This window comes from Natrix helvetica (genome assembly GCF_964273705.1).
Source record: "Natrix helvetica genome assembly, chromosome: 10".
In the NCBI taxonomy this organism is placed as follows: Eukaryota; Metazoa; Chordata; class Lepidosauria; order Squamata; family Natricidae; genus Natrix; species Natrix helvetica.
Window position 1 is genome coordinate 350,809 of NC_138561.1, and position 25,350 is coordinate 376,158.

The following is a 25,350-nucleotide window of genomic DNA, read 5'->3' on the forward strand; positions in this document are numbered from 1 at the left end:
ATCGCAACATCTGGCTCGTTCTCCAGATAGTAAATGTTTTGACTACTTAAGGAATATATTTATGAATATGAGATGAATTCGTGCTCTCTGTTAAATAAGGGAAAAATAAAAGAATGGATAAGTATTTTATCACTTTGCCATAGATATCTACAACCAGATAAAGGGGAAATATTCCCTCAAATAAAATATTTTTAACATTTAAAAATAAAATATTCCACAAACTGTTATTTATAAGGGTTTTCTCTAATTCTATCTTTGTAGAAGGTAGAATTTCAAAGTGATTTTATCACATGCCGAGTCAATTCATTCCTTTGCATTTACAGGTTCTTGGGATAGTAGTGGGAGTCCTTTTGCAGGATCATGATGTTCGTCAGAGTGAATTTCAGCAACTTCCCTACCACCGCATTTTCATCATGTTACTGTTAGAATTAAATGCTCCTGAACATGTCCTGGAAACTATTAACTTTCAGACCCTCACAGCTTTCTGGTAAGTGCAGAAGAGCCCCTGAAAACAGACAGCATGTGGCAATAAGCCAGAGTTACAGGGCTATCTCTTTTATAAGCAGGGGAGACAGGGACGAGCGGGCAGGGGAGGCAGAGCCTCACCTCTCTTCATGAAATAATAGTATATAATATTATATACTATATATATATATAATATTATATACATCCATCCGGCCGCGCCCGGGAGCTGCGGAGGCAGAAATGTTGTCAGCACTCCCGGATGACGAAGCCACGAAAGCGACTGGGGGAAAGTTCTCATCGTTCCCCAGTCGCTTTCGTGGCTTCGTCATCTGGGAGCGCCGACAACATTTCTGCCTCCGCAGCTCCTGGGTGCGGCCGGACGGAGGTAGCCAGAGTGGCGCCAAGGCAGTCCGGCGGGCGAGTGACCGAGGATCAGGCTGCCTCGCTCGCTCTTTCGTCCGCCCGGACCACCTCGGCGTCACTCTGGCTACATCCGTTCCTGCCGCGCCCGGGAGCTGTGGAGGCAGAAATGTTGTCGCCGCTCCCGGATGACGAAGCCACGAAAGCGACTGGGGAACAACGAGAACCTTCCTGCCTCTGCTGGACTTCGCACGCTCCTCGCGACTGCATATTGCAGTCGCGAGGAGTGCGTGAAATCCAGCAGAGGCAGGAAGGTTCTCGTCATTCCCCAGTTGCTTTCGAGGACTGCAGAGCGCGAGCCGGCGGAGCACGCTCAGGAAGGCGGGGAATGGGATCACGTGTGCTGGAGTCTGAGGCAGCCTCAGCCTCCAGCACACGTGGTCCCATTCCCCGCCTTCCTGATGACGTCACCAGCCATAAACCTCACCGCACGTCACTGAGGGGAGATGATGGGCAGAGGTGATCAAATGCTCCTCTTGTGCTTACTTACTGTCCCTCAGTAAGTAAAGATTCATTACTCAAACCACTTTATTAACCAAATAGAAACCAAATGGAAAGGTAAAAGCATTTGTGGAAATATAGAAATAGCAATATATGAAAAGCAAGTCTGGTTGGTATATTAGAGATGGTTTTATGGACCTAGCAATTAAAATTGAAGTTGCAATACAGGTAGTCCTCAATTTACAACAATCGGGACCAGATTTTCTGTTGCTAAGCAAGCCATTGTTAAGTGACTCATGCCTGATTTTACAACTTTTTTGCCATGGTTTTTGAGTGAATCATTCAGTTGTTGAGTGAATCTCATCATTAAGTAAACCTTTGACTTTGCTTGTCAGAAGCCAGCTAGGAAGGTCACAATGGCGATTATTGTATGCCTGGAATGCTGCAACCAATTTACATACATGCCGGTTGTCAAATGCCTAAATTTTGATTATTTCAGCATGGAGATGCTGCAGCGGTCCTAAGTGCAAGAACCAGCCATAAGTCCCTTTTTGGTGCCTTTGTAACTGAGCAGTCATGAAACTGTCAGGTTATAAGTTGAGGACTACCTTTCAATGCACTTTTATTATGAGATTGCCTCTTAAATAAAGAGATAGTAGATTTAATTGCTTTTGAGTCAACTTCATTTCTTAGAGAATGATTTAGTATGCTTTTAAAGAAAATTGTATCTATTTTAATTTATCTATATGTTGTGATCTGATAATACTGATATAATTTGGAACATAAGGTCTTCAAGAGAAGGAATAACTTTTTAAAATACTTTTTTCCAGAGACCATGAAAATTGGTTTCTGAAATTTCTGGTTTTCTCTTTTCATCTAATGATATTTACATTTATATTTCTATGGTATAATGTGATATAAAAGTCAGCTTTTTATTTTTAGAAAAAGCTATTTATATTATAGTTTCCATTTGTTGCTGTTATTGATGATGATCTCAGATTATAATGCAGATTTTTAACTGGTTAATATTGCACTGATCACTATATTTTTATTTTAGCAATACATTTCACATCCTGCGACCTACAAAAGCTCCAGGTTTTGTTTATGCTTGGTTAGAACTGATCTCCCATCGGATATTTATTGCAAGGATGCTGGCACATACACCACAGCAGAAGGTGTGGCTGTAGTTTATCTTTTCTTACTTATGAAGCTTTGGCAGAGTATCAAAATGAATCTTGGTTGTAGATTTGGGTTATATGGCTGTATGATGTTTAATATAATTACTTCCTATCTTTTCATAAGACAGGGATCTCTAACCTTGGGAACTTTAAGACTTGTGAACTTCAATTCCCAGAAATCTCTCAACTCTGGGAGTTGAAGTCCACAAGTCTTAAAAGTTCCCAAGGTTGAAGAGCTTGCCATATGGAAGTGGTGAAGAAGTTTAGTCTGTTCATTTTAAGATATCAAAACTCAATTTTGCTTCATGGTTAAAACAAGTTAAATCATTTACAAGTTTTGTACATAGAGAGCCCATTCATAGAAATTAACTGTTTATACAGGAACAAGGCCTTCTCAACAGAACTGCCAGCTTGAGGCTGGATCCAGCTCATCCCCTCCGTAGCACATCTTTATCTGTTCAGTGGACTAGGAATGTTCTTTTTCCCTGCGAGTTGCTTTTAGTAATCATCATAAGAAAGAAGAAAATAGCAAAAAACTAATGCAACAATGTATAAACAGAGGCATAGAATCTAAATCACGTGAAGTATTAGTCCCACTTTATAAAGCCTTAGTAAGGCCACAGCTGGAATACTGCATCCAGTTTTGGTCACCATATTACAAAAAAATATGTTGAGTGGAAAAAGTATAAAGAAGAGCAAGTAAGATGATTAAAGGCCTGGAGACTAAAACACATGCAGTTTTAGTTGCAGGATTTGGGTTTGGCCAATCTAGAGAAAAGAAGGACTAGGAGTAACATGATAGCAGTCTTCCAGTATTTGAGGACCTGCCACAAAGAAGAGGGGTCAATTTATTATCTTAAGCACCAGGAGGCAGAACAAGAAGCAATGGAGGGAAACTAATCAAGGAGAGAGGCAACCTGGAATTAAGGAGAAACTGTCTAACCATGAGGACAATTGAGCAGCGGAACTGCTTGCCTTTAGAAGTTGTGGGTGCTTCACTGCTGGGGATTTTTTAAGAAAAGACTGGACAGTCACTTGTCTGAAATGATACAGGATCTTCTACTTGAGCTGGACTAGAAGATCTCCAAGGTCTATTCTGGTTGGTTGATTGAAGGACTATGTGCCATAGAGATAAATGCATAATGAATACCTGTAACCTTTTATTAGAATTTGCAGTAATCCAAACAGCACACAAGTAAATAATTCAGCAGGATTTATGTATAAAAGAAACATGTTTATATACAATAATATAAAGCATTATGCGTTTATACAATACCCCTGTAGCAGAAGCCAGAACTCACAGAAGCTAATCGGAGAAGCACTCATATACAGTATATACAGATCAGTGAACCTAAGCCACGCCCAGGCTCCGAGCCATCTGGGTCACAGTTTCCATTGGCTGACCTTTTACCATGTCTTCCCATTCATGAACGCTTATACACTGACACCTTTTTTATTTATTAAATTTATACAATGCCCATCTCGTGACTAACAACAAAGCAAAATCAATAAAATAAAACATTAAAATATTGAAATAATTATTAACATTAAAACTGACTTTAAATTAACGAAGGTGGCAAAGGGCTCCCAAGAACTGAGCACAAAGTTGAATTTTGTGCCAACTGTAGCTTCCGAGTACTCTTCAAGGGTAGCCCCATGTAGAGTTTGTTGCAATCGTTAAACGTGAGATGACCTGAGTGACTGAGCACAGGGATTCCTAATCCAAGACATGATAAACTGCATAAAAGCTTTTCTAGCCACAACTGCTACCTGCTCTTCAAATCATTGGCAGGCTGTTGCTGTGCAAGCGTGCCACACAAACACTTGACCCAGCTGTGGGGGGAAAGGTTTGAAGACCACAGAATGTATTTTTATCTATTGACCTCCACGTCATGCTGTCAGTTTCAAATTATTAGAAAAGTTCTGGGATTTCCCATGTTCTTTCCCAGCACCATTCAAGTGCAACACTGAAGAAATCAGTGGTCAAGTGGTCGCAACCTTCATCCTGAACAAGATAGAATGGATAAAGGCTCCCTCAATCAGATGCTGGGAATCAGACCATCTTCCTGTGTCATTCATCCCTTTGTTCCTGGCACTTTTCAAGATCAAGACCATCAAAATCTCCTCTCAGTCTTCCTTAATTTGAGACTTTTGGGCCCCAGGTTGGTGCTCTTTAGTTAAATATGGAAAACAGCCCCCCTTTGATCTCAGCATAGGCTTCATAAGAATCAAAGTTACTTTGCTTTGAAATGAGAGAATTGTGCTTTGAAAGCTGCTGTGATTCTAGCCTCAGTTCAGTTTGTACTGACACCTGATGCTGAAGTAGGGAATTAGCAAAGGATCATGAAAGAAGTTTGCAATGTACTGTAGCAAAGTTTCTTGGTTTTTCATCCAATATAGGACAATGCTATATTCAATATAACCATTGAGGTAGACCTTCTGGTATGCTTTACTGTAACTCTTTGGGCAAGTTTGACAAAAATATTTTAATTTCATATTATTGTACTTCTGTTGATTGTTTTATTATTGTTATGTTTACTCTTTTTTTAAAACTTTTTTTTCATTTTATTGTTGTAAGCTGCCCGGAGTAGGAAATGAATTTAACATTTATTAAAACAATCCAGGCAAGCCAATTCATTGTTCCACTTTCCTCCAATGCATGCTTTTATATTGGTTTCTGGGACCTTGAAGATCCTTAGAATCTTCCTATTCTCCTGTGCGCTGCTTGGGGAATCCAAGCATGGGTTAGCTTTGTCCATTAGCCTAGAGACTGAGTTATGCAAATTGCTGGCCACGCCTCCTCTGACTGGACTGGTTCAGTTTTTTAACTCAGTCCAGCCTAAAGAGACACAAAATAATTCTCTCTAGGTTACTAGACAAATTCATCATTATTATTTCACAAATCATCATTATTATTTCAGCTTGGTTACTAAACAAATTCATCATTATTATTTCGGCTGGTTGCTAGACAGATTCATCATTATTATTTCAGCTTGGATTCCACTTCACCGGATTGAGTTCCCTTCAGGGTAAATATCTCTGCAAAGGGTTCATTTCTCTTCGGTTACAGTGATGAGTGGATTTTGGCATTCCCGGAGCCTTCGGGGCCAGGGAACCTCCTTGTTGGAGGCAGGGGTGCGCCATTGTTCACTGTGGGAATGTCGCTTCGCTGCCTTTGTGTTGTCTTACCGCGGTTGGGGATCGGTTCGCTTCCCCCGCCGTCCGCTCTCATCACTGTCTGCCGCCCCCCTCCCATCAGAGCCTCTGGAGGCCGCAGCTGCGGTCGCTGGCAAGAATCGAGGCAGGCGTTCTCCATTCTGGCGATGGCCTTTGTACCTCGCCGATTTGAATCTCCCTTTGCTGTTGGTTGCGGTGGCCATTTTGGAGCCCTTTTTCGCTCCAGACAACCAGTCCGGCTGGCCGTGGCTTCAGTTTCCCGCCCGCAGTGACATAGACTCACCACATTCATTGCTCCATGGAGGTCAGTTCGCCACCATTCTACTGGAGCACTAGTTTGATCTCTCAAGGCCTCCTGTTTCGATTGCAATCGACATTTGGCATTTCAGTGACCGTGAGCTTGAGCCCTTTCAACTTAACTACATGGTGGATCGTTCTATTGTCGGGGGCAGCGCTGGGGCTTCCACCTCTCCTCAGTTGTCCTCCGATGCCACTGGGGCCTCATCTAGAGTGGGTAGGGCTTCCACCAACCTCAGGCCCCGCGCCACCTCAGCAGCTCCTGCCAGGGCCGCTAACCGCACCAGTAAGTCCAAGAACGGGTCTAGGGATCCCTCAACTCCCAGGCCTCCCCCCATCCTGCTGCCTGAAGGGCCTTCTACCTCCGGCCTAGTTGGAATTCAAGGTTGGTCCCCAGACCTCCCCCTCCCTCAGGATCTTACAACTGCAGGATCTGACTCAGGCCTTCAGGGCTAGTCTGATTCTCCTGGGGCCAGCTCAGATCCAGCCCCCTCCTGTTCAGGGGCCTCAGCCACCTTTACTCCCACGGCTGCTGGCAGCAGACCGGAGGATGCCCCAGAATTTGATCTCTCCCCTGGGCTCAGGTACATGATTGCCACTGCCATATCTAGGGGAGTGGATGCATAATGACAGCGTAGAAGTCAACGCCCTAGGAATGTGAATTCTGCCAGGGAATTAGCCACTACTCAGGATGGCCCCCCCATCTCCCTTGCCTTCCATCTACAGCGAACGGTCTGTTTTAGGGGAGGAAGGTGAGATTTAGGATTTGGAATTATCGGATGATGAAGGTGTGGTTCAGGATAAAGTTCCTTTCTCGGGCCTCTTCAAACCAGCCCTATTCAAATCTCTTCTTTACAAAGCCAAGGCCACCTCCAATTTGGGGGGAGCAAGCACCCAGGCCACCGACGTGGGCCTTGATCCCATGGAGCACTTGTTCGCCGAACAGGTACAAGAACAGGAGGCTATTCCATTATCCAAATTGTTTCTGGACGTAATCCAGAAACAGTGGTCCCAGCCCACCACAGTTTCGCCCCCCAGCAATGGCGATAGAAAGCTTTATGCTTCCACTCCGGAATTGGACACCATTTTAAAGTTTCCCACTGTTGACCCACCTGTAGCGGCCTTGGCTTCCCCAGCCCTTATTCCATCCAAGATTTCGGAGGGATTGAAGGCTGAGGACCGCTACGGCGGAGCTCGTTATTTGCAAAACGCACCAGGTGGCTGCCTGGGCATTGCATGCCGCTACGGCGGCCTCGTTCTTCAATAGAACTTCCTTAGTTTGGTTAAGACAGCTACAGGAGAGGTTAGGTCCAGAGGACCTGCGCCTTCATCAGGATGTGGTCAAACTGATGGCGGCTTTGGAATTCTCCTCGGATGCCAGGCTCAATGCGGCCAAGTTCGCATCCCAAGCTGTGGCATCCAACATAGCTTCTCATCGCCTGTTATGGCTACGCCATTGGCAGGCAGACGTACAATCCAAATGGCGCCTTGCCTCCACCCTCTTCAAGGGTGGTTCCCTATTTGGTGGAGCGCTGGATCCTATACTGATTGAAATGAGGGACAAGCAAAAGATGCTGCCTTCGACCGCTAGGCGCATGGATCGGAGGCAACAACCATATCCTTGAAGGCAGCCCTTTTGTTTTGGGGAGTCGGGGTACTCATCCCTCTCCTACACCCTTTTATCTAATAGGTCCTTTTCTCAGTCCCAGGACAGGTTTCAGGACAGAGCCAATACTAGGGACAGAGGTAGAAACCAGCACCAACAGCAGGCCCAGACCCGGCGGCCCTTTCGTGACGCCAACAACTGGTCCTTTCGTAGGTACCGTTGACTCACTAGAGGGTGGCCCTATTGGCGGGCATTTAACCACCTTCGCCCACCAATGGGAAACCACGACCTCAGACATTTGAGCTCTTCAGACCGTGAGGCTGGGCCTCACTCTGGAGTTCCTGGCCATTCCCCCGAGGCGTTTCATCAAATGCCCGGTGCCCAGGTGCCAAGTGAAGCGGTGCCTGATGGACACGGAAATCCAGCACCTCATTTCCATCAGGGCAATAGAACAGGTGCCACGGGGACAGGAGGGTCTAGGGTTCTATTCCATACTCTTCCTAGTTCCCAAGACCTCGGGAGGATGGCGGGCCATCCTAGACTTGAAACGGCTCAATTTCTACCTAAAATACCAAAAATTCAAAACGCAATCACTCAAAAGCATACTGGCAAGCATTCACCAAGGCAATCTCCTCACCTCCATCGACATCAAGGAGGCATACTTACACACGCCAATACATCCGGCCCTTCGAAGGTTTCTGCGCTTCCACTTCGCGAAGCCCCATTTCCAGTACCGCGCCCTGCCATTTGGCCTATCATCGGCCCTGCGACCTTCACCAAACTACTAGCAGTAATCGCAGCTTCGCTGAGGTCGGTTCCCATAAGAGTCAATTGTTATCTCGATGACATCTTAGTCTTATCTTCTTCCTGAGGCCAGGCTTGTCGCGACTTACAGCTGATGATCGACACCCTGCAGGATCACGGATTTGTTCTAAACTTTCCAAAGAGCCACCTGCAACCGACCACGTCCCTGTTACATCTCGGGACAATCATTGATTTGGAGTCTTGTGTGGTGTCCCGAGAGAGAGAGACAGCAGAGCCTGCAGTCCCTGGTGAGTCAAATGCTCAATCAGAGGTCCCCTTCCCTCACGTATTATCCCAACTTCTAGGGAAGATGATAGCTTGCATAGATGTTGTTCCTTGGGCAAAGTTCCACGCACGACCACTGCAGTGGTATCTCCTCCCATTCCAAAGGGCTCACATCAGTCACTCTCAGGTCAGGGTTCGCTTACCGACCAAGGTGTCCCTGTCGCTCCGTTGGTGGATGTCGTCCCGCATCCTCAAGGGATGCCTCTTCAAGGAACCGGAGCGGATTGTGGTTAACAATGGATGCGAATAAATTTGGGTGGGGGGCCCACACTCTGGATCGAGTGGCGCAAGGCCATTGGACTGTCCAGGAGCTGAGCAACAGCAGCAATTGGCTGAGCTACGGGATATCCGCCTAGCCCTCCGCGAGTTCCGAGACTTGGTCACATCCAACCATGTACTGATACTCACCGACAACGTGGCCTCCAAGACGTATGTCAACCTCCAAGGGGGCACGAGGTCCAAATCCCTGATGATGGAAGCAGAACGCCTACACCACTGGGCGGAGAACCATCTGCTGTCAGTCCAAGCGGAACACATACTGAGCACTACGAACGTCCAGGCAGACTGGTTGAGCAGGGCCACGGTGGATCAGGCGGAGTGGCGTTTGCACCCTGCCCTATTCCAAGAACTGTCCCACCGCTTCGGCCAACTGCAGGTGGACCTGTTCGCTCAATCTGACAATGCACACCTGCCACGATTCCACACCAGTTTCCAGGTACCAGGAGCGGAAGGCACCAATGCCCTCCAGAGCCCGTGGCCGGAGGGCCTCCTCTGTGCCTTTCCACCTCTGCCGATTGTATCGCTGGTCGTCCAGAAGATCCTGGCGGAATGGGAGGAGGTGCTGCTCGTTGCACCAATGTGGCCACGGCGCCCCTGGTATGCGGACCTCGTCCATCCTCACGTCTGTGGAGAATTCCGGACGACCGAATATCCCTCTTGCAAGGAGCCCTCGTCCACCCGAATCCACAGCTGTTACAGTTAGCCATGTGGCACGTGAGCGGGCGATCCTGAGTCAGCAGCATTTCTCTGCTAGTGTCATCTCCACGATCCAGGTGGCTCACCACCTATCAACAACCCGCATCTACAAGGCTACCTGGCACGCTTTCTGCAGATGGTGTCGGTCAACAGGTGCGGACCCAACTGAGGCAACCATACCGCAGGTGTTGGACTTTCTATAGATGGGTATGGACGAAGGGCTAACGGCTAACACCCTCCGCCATCAGATTGCGGCTCTGTCGACAGTGATCGGCGGTGGGCGGGTCCACCCCGTATCTCAATAGGCGGGGGTGCGGGCCTTCCTGAAAGGAGTGGCGAACCTTAGTCTACCTGTCATTCATCGCTACCCCACCTGGGATCTCTCCTTAGTTCTCAATGCTCTTACGGCAGCTCCATTCGAACCTATTCGGACCATTTCCCTCAGGTTGCTGATTCTTAAGACTATCTTTCTAGTTGCCATCACTTCGGCCAGGCGTGTGTCCGAGTTGGCGGCGCTATCCGTCCGGGATGACCTCTGCATATTCCATCCAAACAGGGTCGTACTGCGTTTGGATCCGACCTTTCTTCCAAACATCAACTCGTGGTTCCACAGGTCCCAAGAGATCACTACCGGATTTCTGTCCATACCCATCTCACCCCGGAGAAAGGCGTTGGCATCATCTTGACGTTCGTCATTCACTTCGCCGCTATGTGCGACGCACAGCGATATTCAGAAGGACGAAGGCCCTGTTTGTGTCCTTCCAACCGGCCACCATGGGCCACAAGGCTTCATCGCATACCATCTGCCGCTGGTTGAAGGGTGTATTGCCCTAGCCTACGACTGCCAGTCCTGACCAGTTCCCAGTCACATCCTCCCCATTCTACCAGGAGTGTGGCCACGACAGCGGCCTGGGCAACCCAGGCCTCGGTGGAAGACATTTGTAGGGCTGCGACCTGGTCATTGTCGTCTCCCTTTATCCGTCACTACAAGGTGGACGTTTATGCCTCAGCTGAGGCAGCCTTTGGACGGCGTGTGCTGCAAAGGGTAGTTTCTTCAGCTACGGCACCAGACCAGCCTCGCTCCCGCCCCTGAAGTCTACTGCTTTGGCATGTCCCATGCTTGGATTCCCCAAGCAGCGCACAGGAGAACGACCGTTGACTTACCTGAACGGTCCTTCTATGTGCACTGCGAGGGGAATCCAATCAAGCCGGCTGATCCTTCGTGCAAAACTGAACCAGTCCAGTCAGAGGAGGCGTGGCCAGCAATTTGCATAACTCAGTCTCTAGGCTAATGGACAAAGTTAACCCATGCTTGGATTCCCCTCGCAGTGCACATAGAAGGACCGTTCAGGTAAGTCAATGGTCGATATGCTGTTGAATAGAAGTTGTTTAATCACGAGTTAAATGGAAAGTGTTGGAAACATACTAACAAAAATGGCATTGCTCTCATTCCTTTCTTTCTCTTTCTAGGGTTGGCCCATGTATGCACAACTTTTGATTGACCTATTTAAATATTTGGCTCCTTTCCTGAGAAATGTGGAACTTGCCAAGCCTATGCAAATTTTGTACAAGGTAAATTAGGAGACAATTTGAAGAGGGGAAGAAGGGAAATTGGAACAGACCAGAAGAAAGTAGAATGGCTAGTTAATTCCTTTAACAAACTGAAGCAGTTAACAGAATGCTTTTCCTTACAGTTTCCCATGTGAAGATTGCTGTATTACTTGTTTACTGTTGTTTAAAACACACACTCTTAAATCTAGCTGAAACCAAGGAATTTTAATGTGCATATGATCTGAGTGCTCATTAATGCCACTTCTAACAAAATTAGTTGATTACAGTAAATTCACCTTAGCGACGTTTCTAGGATTTTTCCATTATGCCTGACCATATAACTCATTGGTAGAGTCCATATCTTTTGACTTTCAGTTTGCAAAAATTACAACTCACTCTTACTAGTGCAGTGATGGCGAACCTTTTTTGGCTCACGTGCCACAAGTGGGGGGGGAGCGCAGGGGGGTCGTGTGCAGGCGTGCTGCACCCCTAATGCAACGCGCGACACCCGCCCAGTGTGCATGCGCGCACAACGCGTGACCCCCCCATTTTTACATGCTTTTTTCGCCCTCCCCAGGCTCCAGGGGCTTTGTAGGAGCCTGGGGAAGGCGAAAAGAGCCCCCCCCCCCGGAGGCTTTAGGGACTGTCCGGAGGCTTCCCTGAAGCCTTCGTAACGCTTAAAACCACACTTCCGGTTTGCTCGGAGGGTGGTTTTAAGCACTCCGAAGGCGTCAGGGAAGCCTCCGGACGGTCCCTGAAGCCTTCGGAATGCTTAAAACGACCCTCCGAGCAACCTGGAAGTCACTTCCGGTTTGCTCGGAGGGTGGTTTTAAGTGCTCCGAAGGCATCAGGGAAGCCTCCGGATGGTCCCTGAAGCCTCCGGGGGGGGGGGGGGGAGGCTCTTTTCGCCATCCCCAGGCTCCTATAAGCCTCTGGAGCCTGGGGAAGGCGAAAAATAGCTTTTAAAAAGGTGAACTCAGCTGGCCAGCGCGCGCATGCGTGCTGGCCAGCTGACAGGGCAGCGCCTCGCGTGCCCTGACAAATGGCTGTGCGTGCCACTTGTGGCACGCGTGCCATAGGTTCGCCATCACTGTACTAGTGCATGCCGACCTCTCATTTATCAGCCAGAAGACTCTAATCCAGGAAGTCCCCACTGGCCCTTGCACAACATCTGCCCAGCAACTTTAACATCGATTCCCAATGGAAAGCCGAATGGGTTGCCAAACACCCAGACATAGGAAGACATATAAATGACCCCACAAAACAGGGGCCAGGCTTTGAACTACATCAGCAATGGACAATCCTGAATAGGATTTGCACCTCACAGGATGTCTGCCGGGGCTCTTTCAAACTGTAGATCACATCATGACTGGCTAAAAGCTGAAGGCATCTACCAGTCCAATATCTGATGTTTTAATATAAATGATGATGGTTAGATGGCCTAGACATTGGTATTTCAACATAGATCTTTTTAACATTTATATGAAATGTTAATATATATTGCTAGTCCATGTATGACATGCCATATGCTAAATAAATAACTGCAATTCTGCTATATCTTACACTTTCTCTCATGATAGATTGGTAATTTCTCCTCTTAATGTTCCTATGCATAGGGAACACTGCGTGTGTTACTGGTATTATTGCACGATTTTCCAGAATTCCTTTGTGATTACCACTATGGATTTTGTGATGTGATTCCTCCAAACTGTATTCAGCTAAGAAATCTGATTTTGAGTGCCTTTCCACGTAATATGAGGCTTCCTGACCCCTTCACTCCCAACCTTAAGGTAAGATACTTGGTACTTTCATTTTTTAAAAAGATATTTATGTGTTAGGATTTTATTGTTTTATTCTTGGAAGCTATCCAGAGTTGTTCATTATGAGATGGGCACCATTCAATAAATAAATAAACTGCAAGTTCTGTAACATTGACAGATTTAAACTGGTGTTGCAGCTAGTTCTCTGTTGTGGCCCAGCAGGAGCCATTGGAGCTGCAAATAGACTCCGACAGCAAGGGGTCTTATGAGTCGGCTCTGGAAGATATGGATGACCCTGGACAGGGTTCCGACTCCAAGCAGGGATCAGAGAGGCTGGTTGGCCACCAGGAGGCGCCTGAGGCATGGAACAGTGGTGAAAGCCAAAGGGAGGGTGCTCCTGATGTCATGCCTTAGAGCAGTGGGGAGAAGACAAGGGAGTTGGTCCTGGACGCCCAGGAACGGAGGGCTGATAGACATAGAGAACAACTACACAGATACAGAAGATAATTGGACCCAGGTGGTTGTAATTAGGCTCCTCTCAAGATAGTATATAAGGAGAGACTTTGTGAGGAGGCTGGTTGCAGGATTCAACTTAATTACCAACGCTGGAGAAGCTCTCATGTCTGTTTCTTATCTTGGAAGTCTGGATTGCTGCCAAGGTCTAGTCCAGTGATGGCGAACCTGTGGCACGCGTGCCACAAGTGGCACACGGAGCCATTTTTCAGGGCACGTGAGGCGCTGCCCTGTTAGCTGGCCAGCGTGCACGTGCACGCTGGCCAGCTGAGTTCACCCTTTTTTAAAGCCATTTTTCGCCCTCCCCAGGCTACAGAGCCTTTATAGGAGCCTGGGGAGGGCGAAAAAAGCCTCCCCCGCCCCTCCGGAGGCCCTCCGGAGGCTTCATGAGCTTCCCTGAAGCCTCCGGCGCGCAAAAAAACGGCAAAGGGGGTCAGACAAGATTACCTCTTGTCACCTCTATTATTCATTCTAACCTTGTAGTTATTGTTAATAAAAATTAGAGGTGACCAGGAAATAATAGGCCTGAAATAAGAAAAGAAGTATACAAAGTCCAAGTGTTTGCGGACAACTTAGTATTTATTCTGGAACAACCATTGGAGATGGGACCTAAATTAGTGTAACAAATAGAAGAATACGGTAGAGTAGCAAGACTTAAAATCAATAAAAGTAAAACAAAGGCAATAACGAAGAATCTCACCAAAAAACAGAAAGAGAATTGGAAGAAAAAATGGGCATTTCTTTGTAAGCTGTTGACATGGTTAGTTTATAATTCCTTTCCCATAGTTGTTGCCACTTTTCTAGTTCAATTGTATGACCAAAATTCTTTTCCCAAGTTAACATTGTATCTTTTGCCACTTCTTCTTCTAGCATAGTTCTTAATAGGTAGCTATATAGTTCCTTGTTTATTCTTTCTCCTGTTCCCATAAGTACGAACTCCGAACTTCAGAAGTTAAAATCATACTCTCTTTTGTCTTTTTCATTTTTCATATCTTGATTGTATTTGCAATTGTGAAAACCAACTTATATCAATCCCTTGTTTTTCTAATTCTTGTTTTTGTTTTAGTTACTCCCCTTTCTCTTAAGATATCTTTGTATTTAATAATATTTTTATACTACTAATATTTGAATGTGTTAATGCTTCCATTGTTGAAAGCCACATTGATATTTCTAAATAATGTTTCCCTTTCACTCTTTCCCATATTGTTAACAATCCATTCCTTACATAATGTCTTTGAAAATAGCCGTGTGCCTCACTTTTATCATACCACAAAAAAGCATGCCAACCCAGTTGCAAATCATGCCCCTCCAGTGTCAATAATCTTGTATTTCTCAGTAAAATCCATTCTTTCTTCCAAGCTAGACCCGCTGCTTGATAGTACAATTCCCAGTTTGGTAATCCAAATCCACCTCGAACTCTTGCATCTTGCAACATTTTTATATTATTTCTTGCTTTTTTCCCCTGCCATATATATTTCCCCAGAATTTTGTTCATACTTTCACAGAATTTTTTCTTTGAATCGTTCTTAATCCCTCTGCTCCTTTGTCTCTTTGGCTCTTGTTCCTTCTCTTAGCGCTTTCTCCTCCTGTTTTTTCTCCATCTCCCTTTGATCTCTCCCCTTAGCTTCCCGGCATTTAGCTCCTTCCTCTTCTCTTACCAGCCTTCCCTCCTGTGCTGCTATATTTTGTTCATAAAATAATTCTGCTTTCTCTAGTGTATCTATTCTGTACCTTTGTTTGTGCCAGTTTACCAAAATCCTTTCTGGAACCAGCCATCTAAAAACTCACCCCTTCTTTGATCAGACTCTTAGTCAAAAAGTGATATTCCTTTCTTATGTCTCTGATCTTCCTTGGAACTTGCTTCAATAACCACTATCTCTCTAGATTTGTATTTTATTGTGGTACTTCTTGCTAATTGCAATATTTCATTTTTTAGAGTTTTTAAAATAAATCTTATATATACCTCTCTGGGCAAGTTATTTTTAATTGCATATCTTGTATGTACTCTAAATGTCTCATCCATTCCACCTAAAACATGTTCCTTACTCATTTCTGTGGCCACTGAGAGGATTTCTGCGATCTTCTCTCCTAAATTCTCTCCTTTCTCCTCTTCAATGTTCTGAAATCTTAGGTAGAATTCAGATCGTTCCATTTCCCAAAGTATACTGGATCCATCTTGCTTTTCATCAATTGTTATGTCTATAATCCATCTCCTCCACTTCTTTCTCTGTTATCTCAACCTTTTCTTCCACCTTCTGCAGCCTCTGCTCATTTTTCCCTATCATTTCCTTGACTTCTTTCAATTTGCCTTCTACTTTGCCCTCTTTCTCTTCTACTCTGCTTATCTGCTCCTTGATATCCATATGTATGTCTTGCAACATACTTTTTGGCTCCAAAATATCTTTGTCTTGTTATGTTCCTGTGCTTGCTGATTTCTGTGTCACTTGAACCAGGCGGGGTGGCTGTTGCAGGCGCATATGATGTTATTTTCTTCATCTTGGTATTTGGATCTGACATTATTGTATTTAAGTTGTAATCAAGTTTTGTAATCCAAAAAATAGGTTAGTAGATTAATTGTAGTCCTGGAGTCTCCCACACCGGACCAAGCATCACGCCCCCTGTTGTTGGGCCCCGTCTTCAGGTTCTTGCTACCTTAATCCATTCGCTTTATAAGGGCCACATGAAATAACAAAAGGGAAAAAAATAGAAACGGGGGAAAAATAAACACATTAAAAAAATATTGGTCAAAAGGCACTCACCTCTCCCCCCCCCCCAAAAAATGGAGAAAAACCCCCCACAAAATTAATTCCATAATGGTAATCTACACCTCATTGCAGGAGATAAAAAAAGAGATAAAAATATAAAAATTAGGCAGGTAAAAAATGACCCAACGTAGCCAAATGAACAGAGAAGGAAAAAAAGAGGAACCTTTAGTATGGGTTGTCTGGGTTATCCAAATTTCTTTCCCCGCACGCCCCTTAGGAAGAAGAGGGAAGCACACACTATATCAGGAAGGCAGTTTCAGCAACCCATTATAATGTAGCAAGGGAAAACAAAGCAATGTTTACACAACTGGTCTTATTTCTTTCTTCTAAAGGACTTTTATCAGTTCGTTATTATCCACAATGTTTTCAAGGTCAACTCTTCTTAGGCAGCTTTTACTGGGTACTGTTTGTTACTAGACAGCAATGCAGACAATTAATTCAACATATTTTCTTTTAAGTTCCTGGCTTCGAAAGCAAATCTAAGCAATTCTCAAAAGACACCAAGTTACGAAGAAAATCCTAGGCATAGAGTGAAAGTTAAACACCAATGGCTTCAAATTCGCTTTCAAAAACATCCTTAAACAGTTCTCAAGATCTATCACTTCCTTTCTTCTATCTAACAGCTCTGTCCGTTCGCTGCTGACCCGAGGGAGGGAGAGTTTTCTAACATCTGCTCCCCCCCTTTCTTCTGCCACGCTCTCTTTAAAAAGCTTTAAACGGAGGTTAAAAAGTTAATTTACAGGAATGTTGCACTTTCGAGCACTCTTGTTATCTCACCCAGACGCTGTCCACGCTGATTCCCATGCTTTGTCTGGCCTTCCAGCTGTGGTAGTTCACGTTGGTTACCTTTCCTGCTTTGGGTCCGAGGGCAAAAGCAGGCGTTTTAGGGGAGTTGCGGGTTCCCCAACCACACCCATTTGCTCTTCATTGTCTCTCCAGGACAGCTATGGTGAGGTTACAAGTCACCCCTCCCCCGATACAGCAGGAATCTGATGGTTCTTCAGAGAGCCCTCCAGAGAACATGTCCTGTGGCTGGGATTCAGGCCACACCCCTCCCTGGACCATACTAAGTGTGGTCTTACCAGTGCAATCTAAAGCAGTACTATCCCTTCACTTGGTTTTGATACTGTCCCTCTGTTGATGCAGACTAGATTACCTGTAATGCATCTTCCATCTCAGGTTCTTAAGTTTATCAAATTGGTGTTCTCTTGAATCGTCATTATTGGGTAGCAATTCCCACTAAAGTTTTCTTCTGAAACTATCCTAACTTTTCATATAAAACCTAAACTTAAAGTTTCCTAAGAAGTCAACCATCTAATTCATTTAACTATTTCTTTTGTCCCTCCTGCTATCCAGAACTGTGGTTTTAGCCTCTCAGTTTGCAGTCTGGTGCCCCTTGGGTGTGGCAGACCTCAATTCCCCCTTCCTTTTCTCTTAGTTTGTTCTTTCAAAAGCATGCTGCAAGAAAGCATCAAATTCCCAGTTTGCTCATTCGATAATTGCCCTTCTGTCCCACTTAGCACAACACAAGAAGAAGGTTTGGAACGGAGTGAAGTGACAGGGAGAGCAGTTGGGGAAAGGAGATGAAGAACCAGGAGCTCTGCTGCATCCCTGGTTTTACTTGTGCTGAGGTGGTTTTAGAGAAGAGTATTGCAGGCTGACTGCCCACAGCCAGGAGATTGATCCTGACATGTTAGGAGGTTGACTCAGTCATCCATCCTTCTGAGGTCCATAAAATGAGGAACCAGATTGTTGGGGTCAATACGTTGTCATTGTAAACTATAAAGCACTGTGAGGCAGTATGTAAGTCTAATTACTGCTGCTATTGCTATTGTAAGCAGAACAGAGCTCTATGGAGAATGCAGCGTTTTTGTTTCCATTGGAGGAACTGAGAGATGTAAGAAACTGCTCTTGTGCCCTACAGAAATGCCCTCTCTTTTCTTTCCTGAAGACAAGAACAATGCATGCTGCAAGAGGAGGCTGATTCCCTTTCTAAAAGATGAGGGAAATACTTACTCTACACTCTTAAGGGAAATATTCTTAAATAGGAGCGGTGAAGAGCTTGCAGAGACACCACAGTGCCAAGATCCTTCCCAGAAAACAGAAAATGCTCACTGGAGGGAGCAGAGAAAATGACATAAGAATCCAGCTACTCTTCAGAGCCCCAGATTAGATCACTGGGTCTCACCACTGAGAATGTCTTAGAAGCTAGAAGCATTGCAGCGAGACCGGCTGGGGAAAAAAGCAGGCTCTCCTGAGCCTCACGGAAATCCAGCCAGACAAACTGCTGTCGAGAGGTTTCTTCGGACTGAAACCTGTCTTGGAGGAACAGGGGAGAAGAAGGGATGGCTTTGATGACCTAGAGAAACGGGCAGTTTCTCTGGAGGTCAGAGGAAAAACCGTTCAAACCGGCAGTGGGGGGGGGGGAGACAACTGAATGACTGAATGACCGCTACAAAGCTGAGGCATCTGGATTAAGTTATTGTGCTAGAGCAGTGTTAGAAACAAGAGTGTTGAAACCGGGTGAGGGATTGACCAACTCACAGAAAAAAAGAAAAAAACTGATCTTAATCTTAAAAAAGGTCCCAGAGCGGAATTAGTGGCTAATTGGCTTTGGGGGAACTTTATTGAAAAAAGAAAGCAGAGGAGGTTAAGTACCAAAGCCTCAGAGGATTTTGCCTTCTGCAATTTGGAAGTGAAGAAAAATTAACAACTAAAAGGAAGAGCCCAGGGAGAAGTCTCTTTTCTCCTTATCTTATTCTATTCTTTGTGGATTAAAAGTGTTTTTGATGGCTATTGACAGCTAGCTGCGGGATTGTATTGTGATTTGGAGAAAGCCAGCATAAAATACCATACCGGCTAGTGAAGAAAAAATAATAACAACAACAGAGGGAAGTCCTTTTTCTCCTTAGTTTAATTTTATTTTCTGTGGATTTAAAGCGCTTTGAAAGAAAAGGGGGGGGGGAGTGAAAGTTGCAGCAGCAGTGTGACCTAGGATACAGGAAGAGACTTTGAAGAAGTAGGTATCTTTGCAACATTGTTTTGACTTCAACTATCTACAGCTGTTGAAGAGAAAGGAAACCTGGACTGGACTGGACTAATTTTAAAATTGAGCAACAGAATCTGGAAGATCCTAAATTTGCAACTAAATGTGGTATAACCCAAAATTTTAAAAATCTGTTAAAATAGTTAAACTTGCATAATGGAGATTTGGATGTATGAAGAATTATTCCTGATGCTGAAAAGCGCACATGAAACGTTAATTGGTAAAGAAAAGCTAGGAAATCCAAGGGGACATATAGAACAAGAAATAAAAGAGGACACAAATGAGGTAAAGGAAGATAAGTTGGAAAAAAGAAGAATTGAAAATAAAATGCAGATAGAAGATTTCACTAGGATTTACAGTCACAAAGGGAAAGTAGACAAAGGGGAAGATCTCGCAAAAAAGAAATCACAAAATAGTAAGGAAAGGAGGAGAACAGGGAAAACCCTGGGGAAAGTTACTAGAATAATAAAAGTAAATAGTCTGAAGAAAAGATACAACAACCACAAAAATGGGGAAAAGAAAAAGAAGTTAGGAGAAAGGGGAAAAAGGAAGAAAAGAATTTAAACTGGGATTTTTGGGAGCCCAAGAGAAAATGGTTAAAATAGGAAGAAAGGGGAAAAAGTTACATTAGTAGACTGAAAGAATAGGAGTAAGATTGTTATTGTTATGTAACTAATTAAGAAACAAAGAAATGATAGTATATTGTTAATGGTAGAAAAAAAATTGAAAAAATGCTCTCTATGCTTAAATTGAATTGGAGGAAGTATGCTGTTTATAGCAAAATATACCACTGGAGAAAATAAGAAATGAAATTTTGGTGTAACTTTGAAAGGGCAATATTGTTTATATATTAAGAAAAAATAACTATAAAGATGAAAAATGATGGAAGAGAATAATTGGGCTGAAAGTGAAAACAAAACTATGATGTAAAAAGAGAGGATGTAAAAGAAAAGACCCAGACAACTCTTTGTTCCTATAATATGTATAATTTGTATTAAAAAATAAGAAACCTTGAATGGGGAAAAAAAGTGTCTCAGCACCCCTGGGTGAAGCGCAGTTATTACAAGCCTCGAGATCTGAGGAGTTCAGGGCGTCTGCCTAGGGAAGGCTTTTCTCCTGGAGAGCAGGAAGCAACCAGTGGTTTTGAGATGCCTGAAGGACTGAAGCAGCCATCTTGCCATTTGGATAACCTTGTCAAAGAAATCTTGCTTTTGTATCCCAATGGTCACATTGGAGACGTGATTAAAAGATTCCTATGGCTCTTTAAGCTTTCTCACAAATATAGGAGTAAACTATGAATTAAAATATTGCTAAAGGAAAAGTTGACATCCCTTGTGTATATATCTTACATCAAGTACAGGTAGTCCTTGAGTTATAACTAAAATTTCCATTGCTGTCAACCTCTGTTTCGCTATTTGCTTTCGGCTGCCATTGAAACCGGGGGGGAGGGGGAGGTTGGTATTTGGGAGGGGAAACTTTTGTACAGGAGAGATTGTAAAGTGGGAGTTTTGGTCAAACCGTCTACTGCGCATGCTGGAGACTAGTGCTTGGTGTTGGTCAAGGCCAACCGTCCTGCATACCAACCTGATGATGCTCCTTGAAGATGGAACTCACATGATACCTAAGGGATTTGCAGATTGGACAGTGGGAAGAGGGTTGCCAGGGAGAGGGGGTATGATTTTGCGCGCTTTTGCCTCAGATATTGCTTTGCCTAGCTGCTATCTTTTCATAACCAGTAAGTACTCTTAATTCTGCAAAATGGAGTTAAGTAGTTTCTTTCTTGGTTGCTGAGGGAGGCCGGCTTGACATTTGCTAAGTAACACAGTTGTTAAATTAATCTGGCTTCCGCATTGACTTTGCCTGTCAGAACGTTGCAAAAAGGGATCACGTGACCCTGGGACACTGTAACCATCATAAATACATACCAGTTGTCAAGTGTTTGAATTTTGATCACGTGACCATGGAAATGCTTGAACAGTTCTAAGTGTGAAAAAATCATCATTAGTTCACTTATTTCAGTGCCGTTTGCAAGTTCAAATAATCACTGAATGGTTGAGGACCATTCAGTGATTTACAGGGACTACCTGTAAACTTACTTTGTGCTACTTAGAAAACATGCTAACTGCAGTCTTTTAGACAGTGCTAAAATTGTTGGTGCATTCCTGACAGGTTGACATGCTGAGCGAGATCAATATTGCTCCACGGATCCTCACCAATTTTACTGGTGTGATGCCACCTCAGTTCAAGAAGGATTTGGATTCCTATCTCAAAACTCGTTCTCCAGTCACGTTCCTCTCCGACTTGCGTAGCAACTTGCAGGTGAGACCTTTGTCAAGATCAAATTAGTAGTGAGAGTGGTGCTAGACATTTGCTCCCAGGATACAGATGGGTGTTTTATTAAGCAGGTCTAATTCTTGGGCCAGTCGATCACACTTCAGACACCCCACCCCACCCCCGGACATTTTTTAAAAGCCAGCAAGGTTTGGGTTTTACTGCATTACATGCTTAATATGTCGTAGATATTGCTGTTTTTAAAATCTTGTATATTTAAGTTGTAGAGGAAAAGCGGAGAAACTTGGTAGGAAAAGCGGAGAAACTGCTCCCTCCCAGAACTTTTATCAAATTTTACTCTTCCTTAGAATGATGAATGATTCTCCTCCCTTTGCCTTTGTTCCACCAGGTATCAAATGAGCCTGGCAATCGTTACAATATTCAGCTGATCAATGCCTTGGTGCTTTATGTTGGTACACAAGCGATTGCACACATTCATAATAAGGGCAGCACACCGTCCATGAGCACCATCACTCATTCAGCCCACATGGACATCTTCCAGAATCTTGCTGTTGATCTGGACACAGAAGGTAACCCAGAAGGAGGAGGGGGTTCAGGAACAAAGCTGCAAATATGATTTTACGGGACCATCCTTTATTAACTAAGCCTCCAGAAATGGTTTTTATTTAACTACAACTATTTCACAACTAGAGTAAGTGACAACTATTTAACTTATACTGGCCACAAGGAGGAGGATTGTTCTCCTTCTGTTTGGGACTCATGCGAACCCTCATGCGTGAGGACATGGCATCGTGCAATCCACATCCTTCTCGTTTGAGAGGTTAAGAAGAGAAAGGTGGGCTGTAAATAGCATTCTAAAGAAAGAGAATGTTGACAAATTAGACATCATTTGGCTGCTTTTTCAGAATATTTTGAAGGTGACCATCAGGTGACCAAATAGTGGGATCACCATAGACCCCTTCTTCCAGTAATATGGAGAGACATTTAAGTCTTCTGGAGCAACCGCAGCCTCAAGTTGCTCCCTTAGATTATACCTGAACTGAACTAGGTAGAAGTGGAACCCCTGAGGAAAAGCTGCCAGCTCCTGCAATGACCCAGCAGGATATCATGGTCATGGGTACTAAAAGCCACAGAGGGGCCCCTTGACTACCTCATGACTAGTCTTGAGTTCTGATTGACAGGAATCCAGATAGTCTGTTTCTCCCAGGTCCCCATCAATATCTATTATCCCCAAAAAGCATGGTGATTATAAGTGTTGCAAAATACAGGACCTGGGGAAAATAGCTTCTTTTAGAGGTCCTGACTGAGAGAAGATGATCCCTTGGGTAACCCGGCCTCCATCATGAAATGCACCCTGAAACATGCTGGATACCAATGCAGCCCACAAAATTGCATGTATCAAAATCCAAACATTCTTACTACCCATGCAGCTAGTGACGTGCTTGAGGCCAAAGATGCTCCCTCTGGCAGCCAACCTCTTTCCTGGAGAATTTGTTGGCTTTCCTTGCTCCCTGCTGAGACTAGAGCAAAAGCAGGGCCTCTCTGGATTACCTGTGCACAGCTGGACACCAGCATCCTTTGTTTTAGAATCCCACACAAAATGTTTGTTGATGGTGGGAAGAATGGCTGACTCATTTGAGTTGTGTGAACCTGGCCAATTTTCTGAGCCTCTTCCTAGTTTGCACAAAATATAGGGCACCACATTTTGTGCACAATTTGTTAGATGAAAGCAAACCTGTCTTTTCTATCATTTTTTCTTGGTGCTCCATTCCAGGTCGGTACCTCTTCTTGAATGCAATTGCCAATCAGTTGCGGTATCCCAACAGCCACACGCATTACTTCAGCTGCACCATGCTTTACTTGTTTGCAGAAGCCAATACAGAAGCTATTCAAGAGCAGATCACCAGGTACTGTTGAGAATGAGCAGAAGAGATGAGACTCAACAGATAAGGAGGGTTTTACTCCTCTGCAGGCCAAAAGTTGCAAAAAAAATTATCCTTAACCAGAAAGCCAGATTATGCCTGTTAAGTTTTAAGGGGAGCGCAAGCTCCAGATCTAAAATTAAGACCTTGACAGTCACTACAGCTACTTTAGTGAGCTATTGCTGTTTACCCTAAAAGGCTTTGTAATTGTTTCTACTTTTTCCCTTTTTTCATAATTTGATCTTGGTTTTTTTTACAGGGTTTTGTTAGAACGACTGATTGTAAATAGACCTCATCCCTGGGGTCTCTTGATCACCTTCATTGAATTGATTAAAAATCCAGCATTTAAATTCTGGAACCATGAGTTTGTTCACTGTGCTCCAGAAATTGAAAAGTGAGTAAATTTGAAGCCTCATGACTGTATTGGGAGATTCATCTATTTGTCTTGAAATTAAGTCCTTCCTCCTCGTTCTAGGCTGTTCCAGTCAGTCGCACAGTGTTGTATGGGGCAGAAACAGGCACAGCAAGTAATGGAAGGAACCGGAGCCAGCTAGAAAAAGCGAACTTTGTACGGATGGTGCCAGCCTGGAACTCCGTATCAAGCTGACAGAAGAAAATGGGTGGGGCTGCCTTCCCTCCCCCCCCTCTTGGGCTTAAACCATAGGTCTTTTGGCCTGAAATCTCCTCCTACGTGGGCATGTTACAAAGTTGAAAACAAAGTTTCTCATTCTTGGCCAAAATTGAGAAGATACTGTGAATATAATTTTGAACTATTGTAAATACACAGAATAGAAATATTTGTTGGAACTTTGGATTTGTGCATATTGTGTTTCACACATAATGTGTGCCTGACCAGCTTATAATAAAGTGGTGGCTGCTGATGCCAAGCCCTTGTCTGGGGCAGATCTGCTCATCTGACATTCCCGGACTCCCAAAGAGTATGGAAAAGCCAGTTTAAATATTATGTAACTTATTTTTCTTGGGGGTGGGACTTCTAAATCATAAAATTCTCCAAAAAGAAAGGATGCTCAGGATCCTATTATTAAGAGGAAGGTGGGAGAGTGTTGGGATCCAGGATGTTGCTTTTTCCGTACCAGATGCTGCCACCTGAGGCCGGCCAGTAGAGTCCGGCGCTCCTTGGCAGAGATAAACTTCCAGCTCTTTGGAAAAGGGCTGATCCTTTTAGCAAAAGAAATGACCAGGCCTATCGATTTTCTTTCTTTACGCTTGTAAATTTGGGAGGGGGAGGATGTGAATCTGTTAACTGCTCCCCTATGGCCACAAAGTTTGAGTTTGTAAAAAGAACAAAAAGGACCAATACAGCCCATTTTGTAAGGATTTTGAATGTTTTGTAAATGTATTGGTCCATGTGTTGTATTTTGTAGCCTTTCTAGTTCTCTTGGGCTTTAGTTCTCCCACTTCTTGTATGTATGCCTTCTGCAGTTAAACATTAAAGTCATGACGAGCAGCAAATGTCTCTTGTTCTCTCAACACCTTCCACATTACAGCTCATCAGAAAAGCAAAACATTTTCATTTTATTTTTAAACTAACAGAAAAATAAGCATAATTTTAAAAGGATTTTTATTACATTAACCACTCAAGGTTAATTCCAAAAAGTTCAAGATTCACAATACAGAACTTATGAAACTATGGGGAATCGGGTAAGATGAACACAGAACATGGCTGGAAAGGACCTTGGAAGTCTTTAGTCCAAACCCCTCCTCAAGCAGGAGACCCTATACCAGTGATGGCGAACCTATGTGCACGCTAGCCAGCTGAGTTCACCCTTTTTTAAAGCCATTTTTTGCCCTCCCCAGGCCCCAGAGCCTTTATAGGAGCCTGGGGAGGGCGA

The 25,350-nt window shown here is 44.3% G+C and overlaps 1 protein-coding gene across 4 annotated transcripts in view; it reads left to right on the top strand.

The window, feature by feature from the left end:
• CNOT1 (CCR4-NOT transcription complex subunit 1) overlaps nt 1-24,970 on the top strand; it is a 185,816-nt gene extending 160,846 nt beyond the window's left edge. For all 4 annotated transcript variants that reach the window (XM_081963630.1, XM_081963628.1, XM_081963627.1 and 1 more), the window contains exons 41-49: nt 324-487; nt 2,384-2,501; nt 11,119-11,220; nt 12,816-12,989; nt 21,453-21,602; nt 21,964-22,144; nt 23,350-23,482; nt 23,757-23,891; nt 23,973-24,970. In XM_081963630.1, coding sequence (XP_081819756.1) covers nt 324-487; nt 2,384-2,501; nt 11,119-11,220; nt 12,816-12,989; nt 21,453-21,602; nt 21,964-22,144; nt 23,350-23,482; nt 23,757-23,891; nt 23,973-24,051 — 1,236 coding nt within the window. In that variant the 3' untranslated portion in view covers nt 24,052-24,970. The remainder of the gene's footprint in view (nt 1-323; nt 488-2,383; nt 2,502-11,118; nt 11,221-12,815; nt 12,990-21,452; nt 21,603-21,963; nt 22,145-23,349; nt 23,483-23,756; nt 23,892-23,972) is intronic.
• The last annotated feature ends 380 nt before the right edge of the window (nt 24,971-25,350 follow it).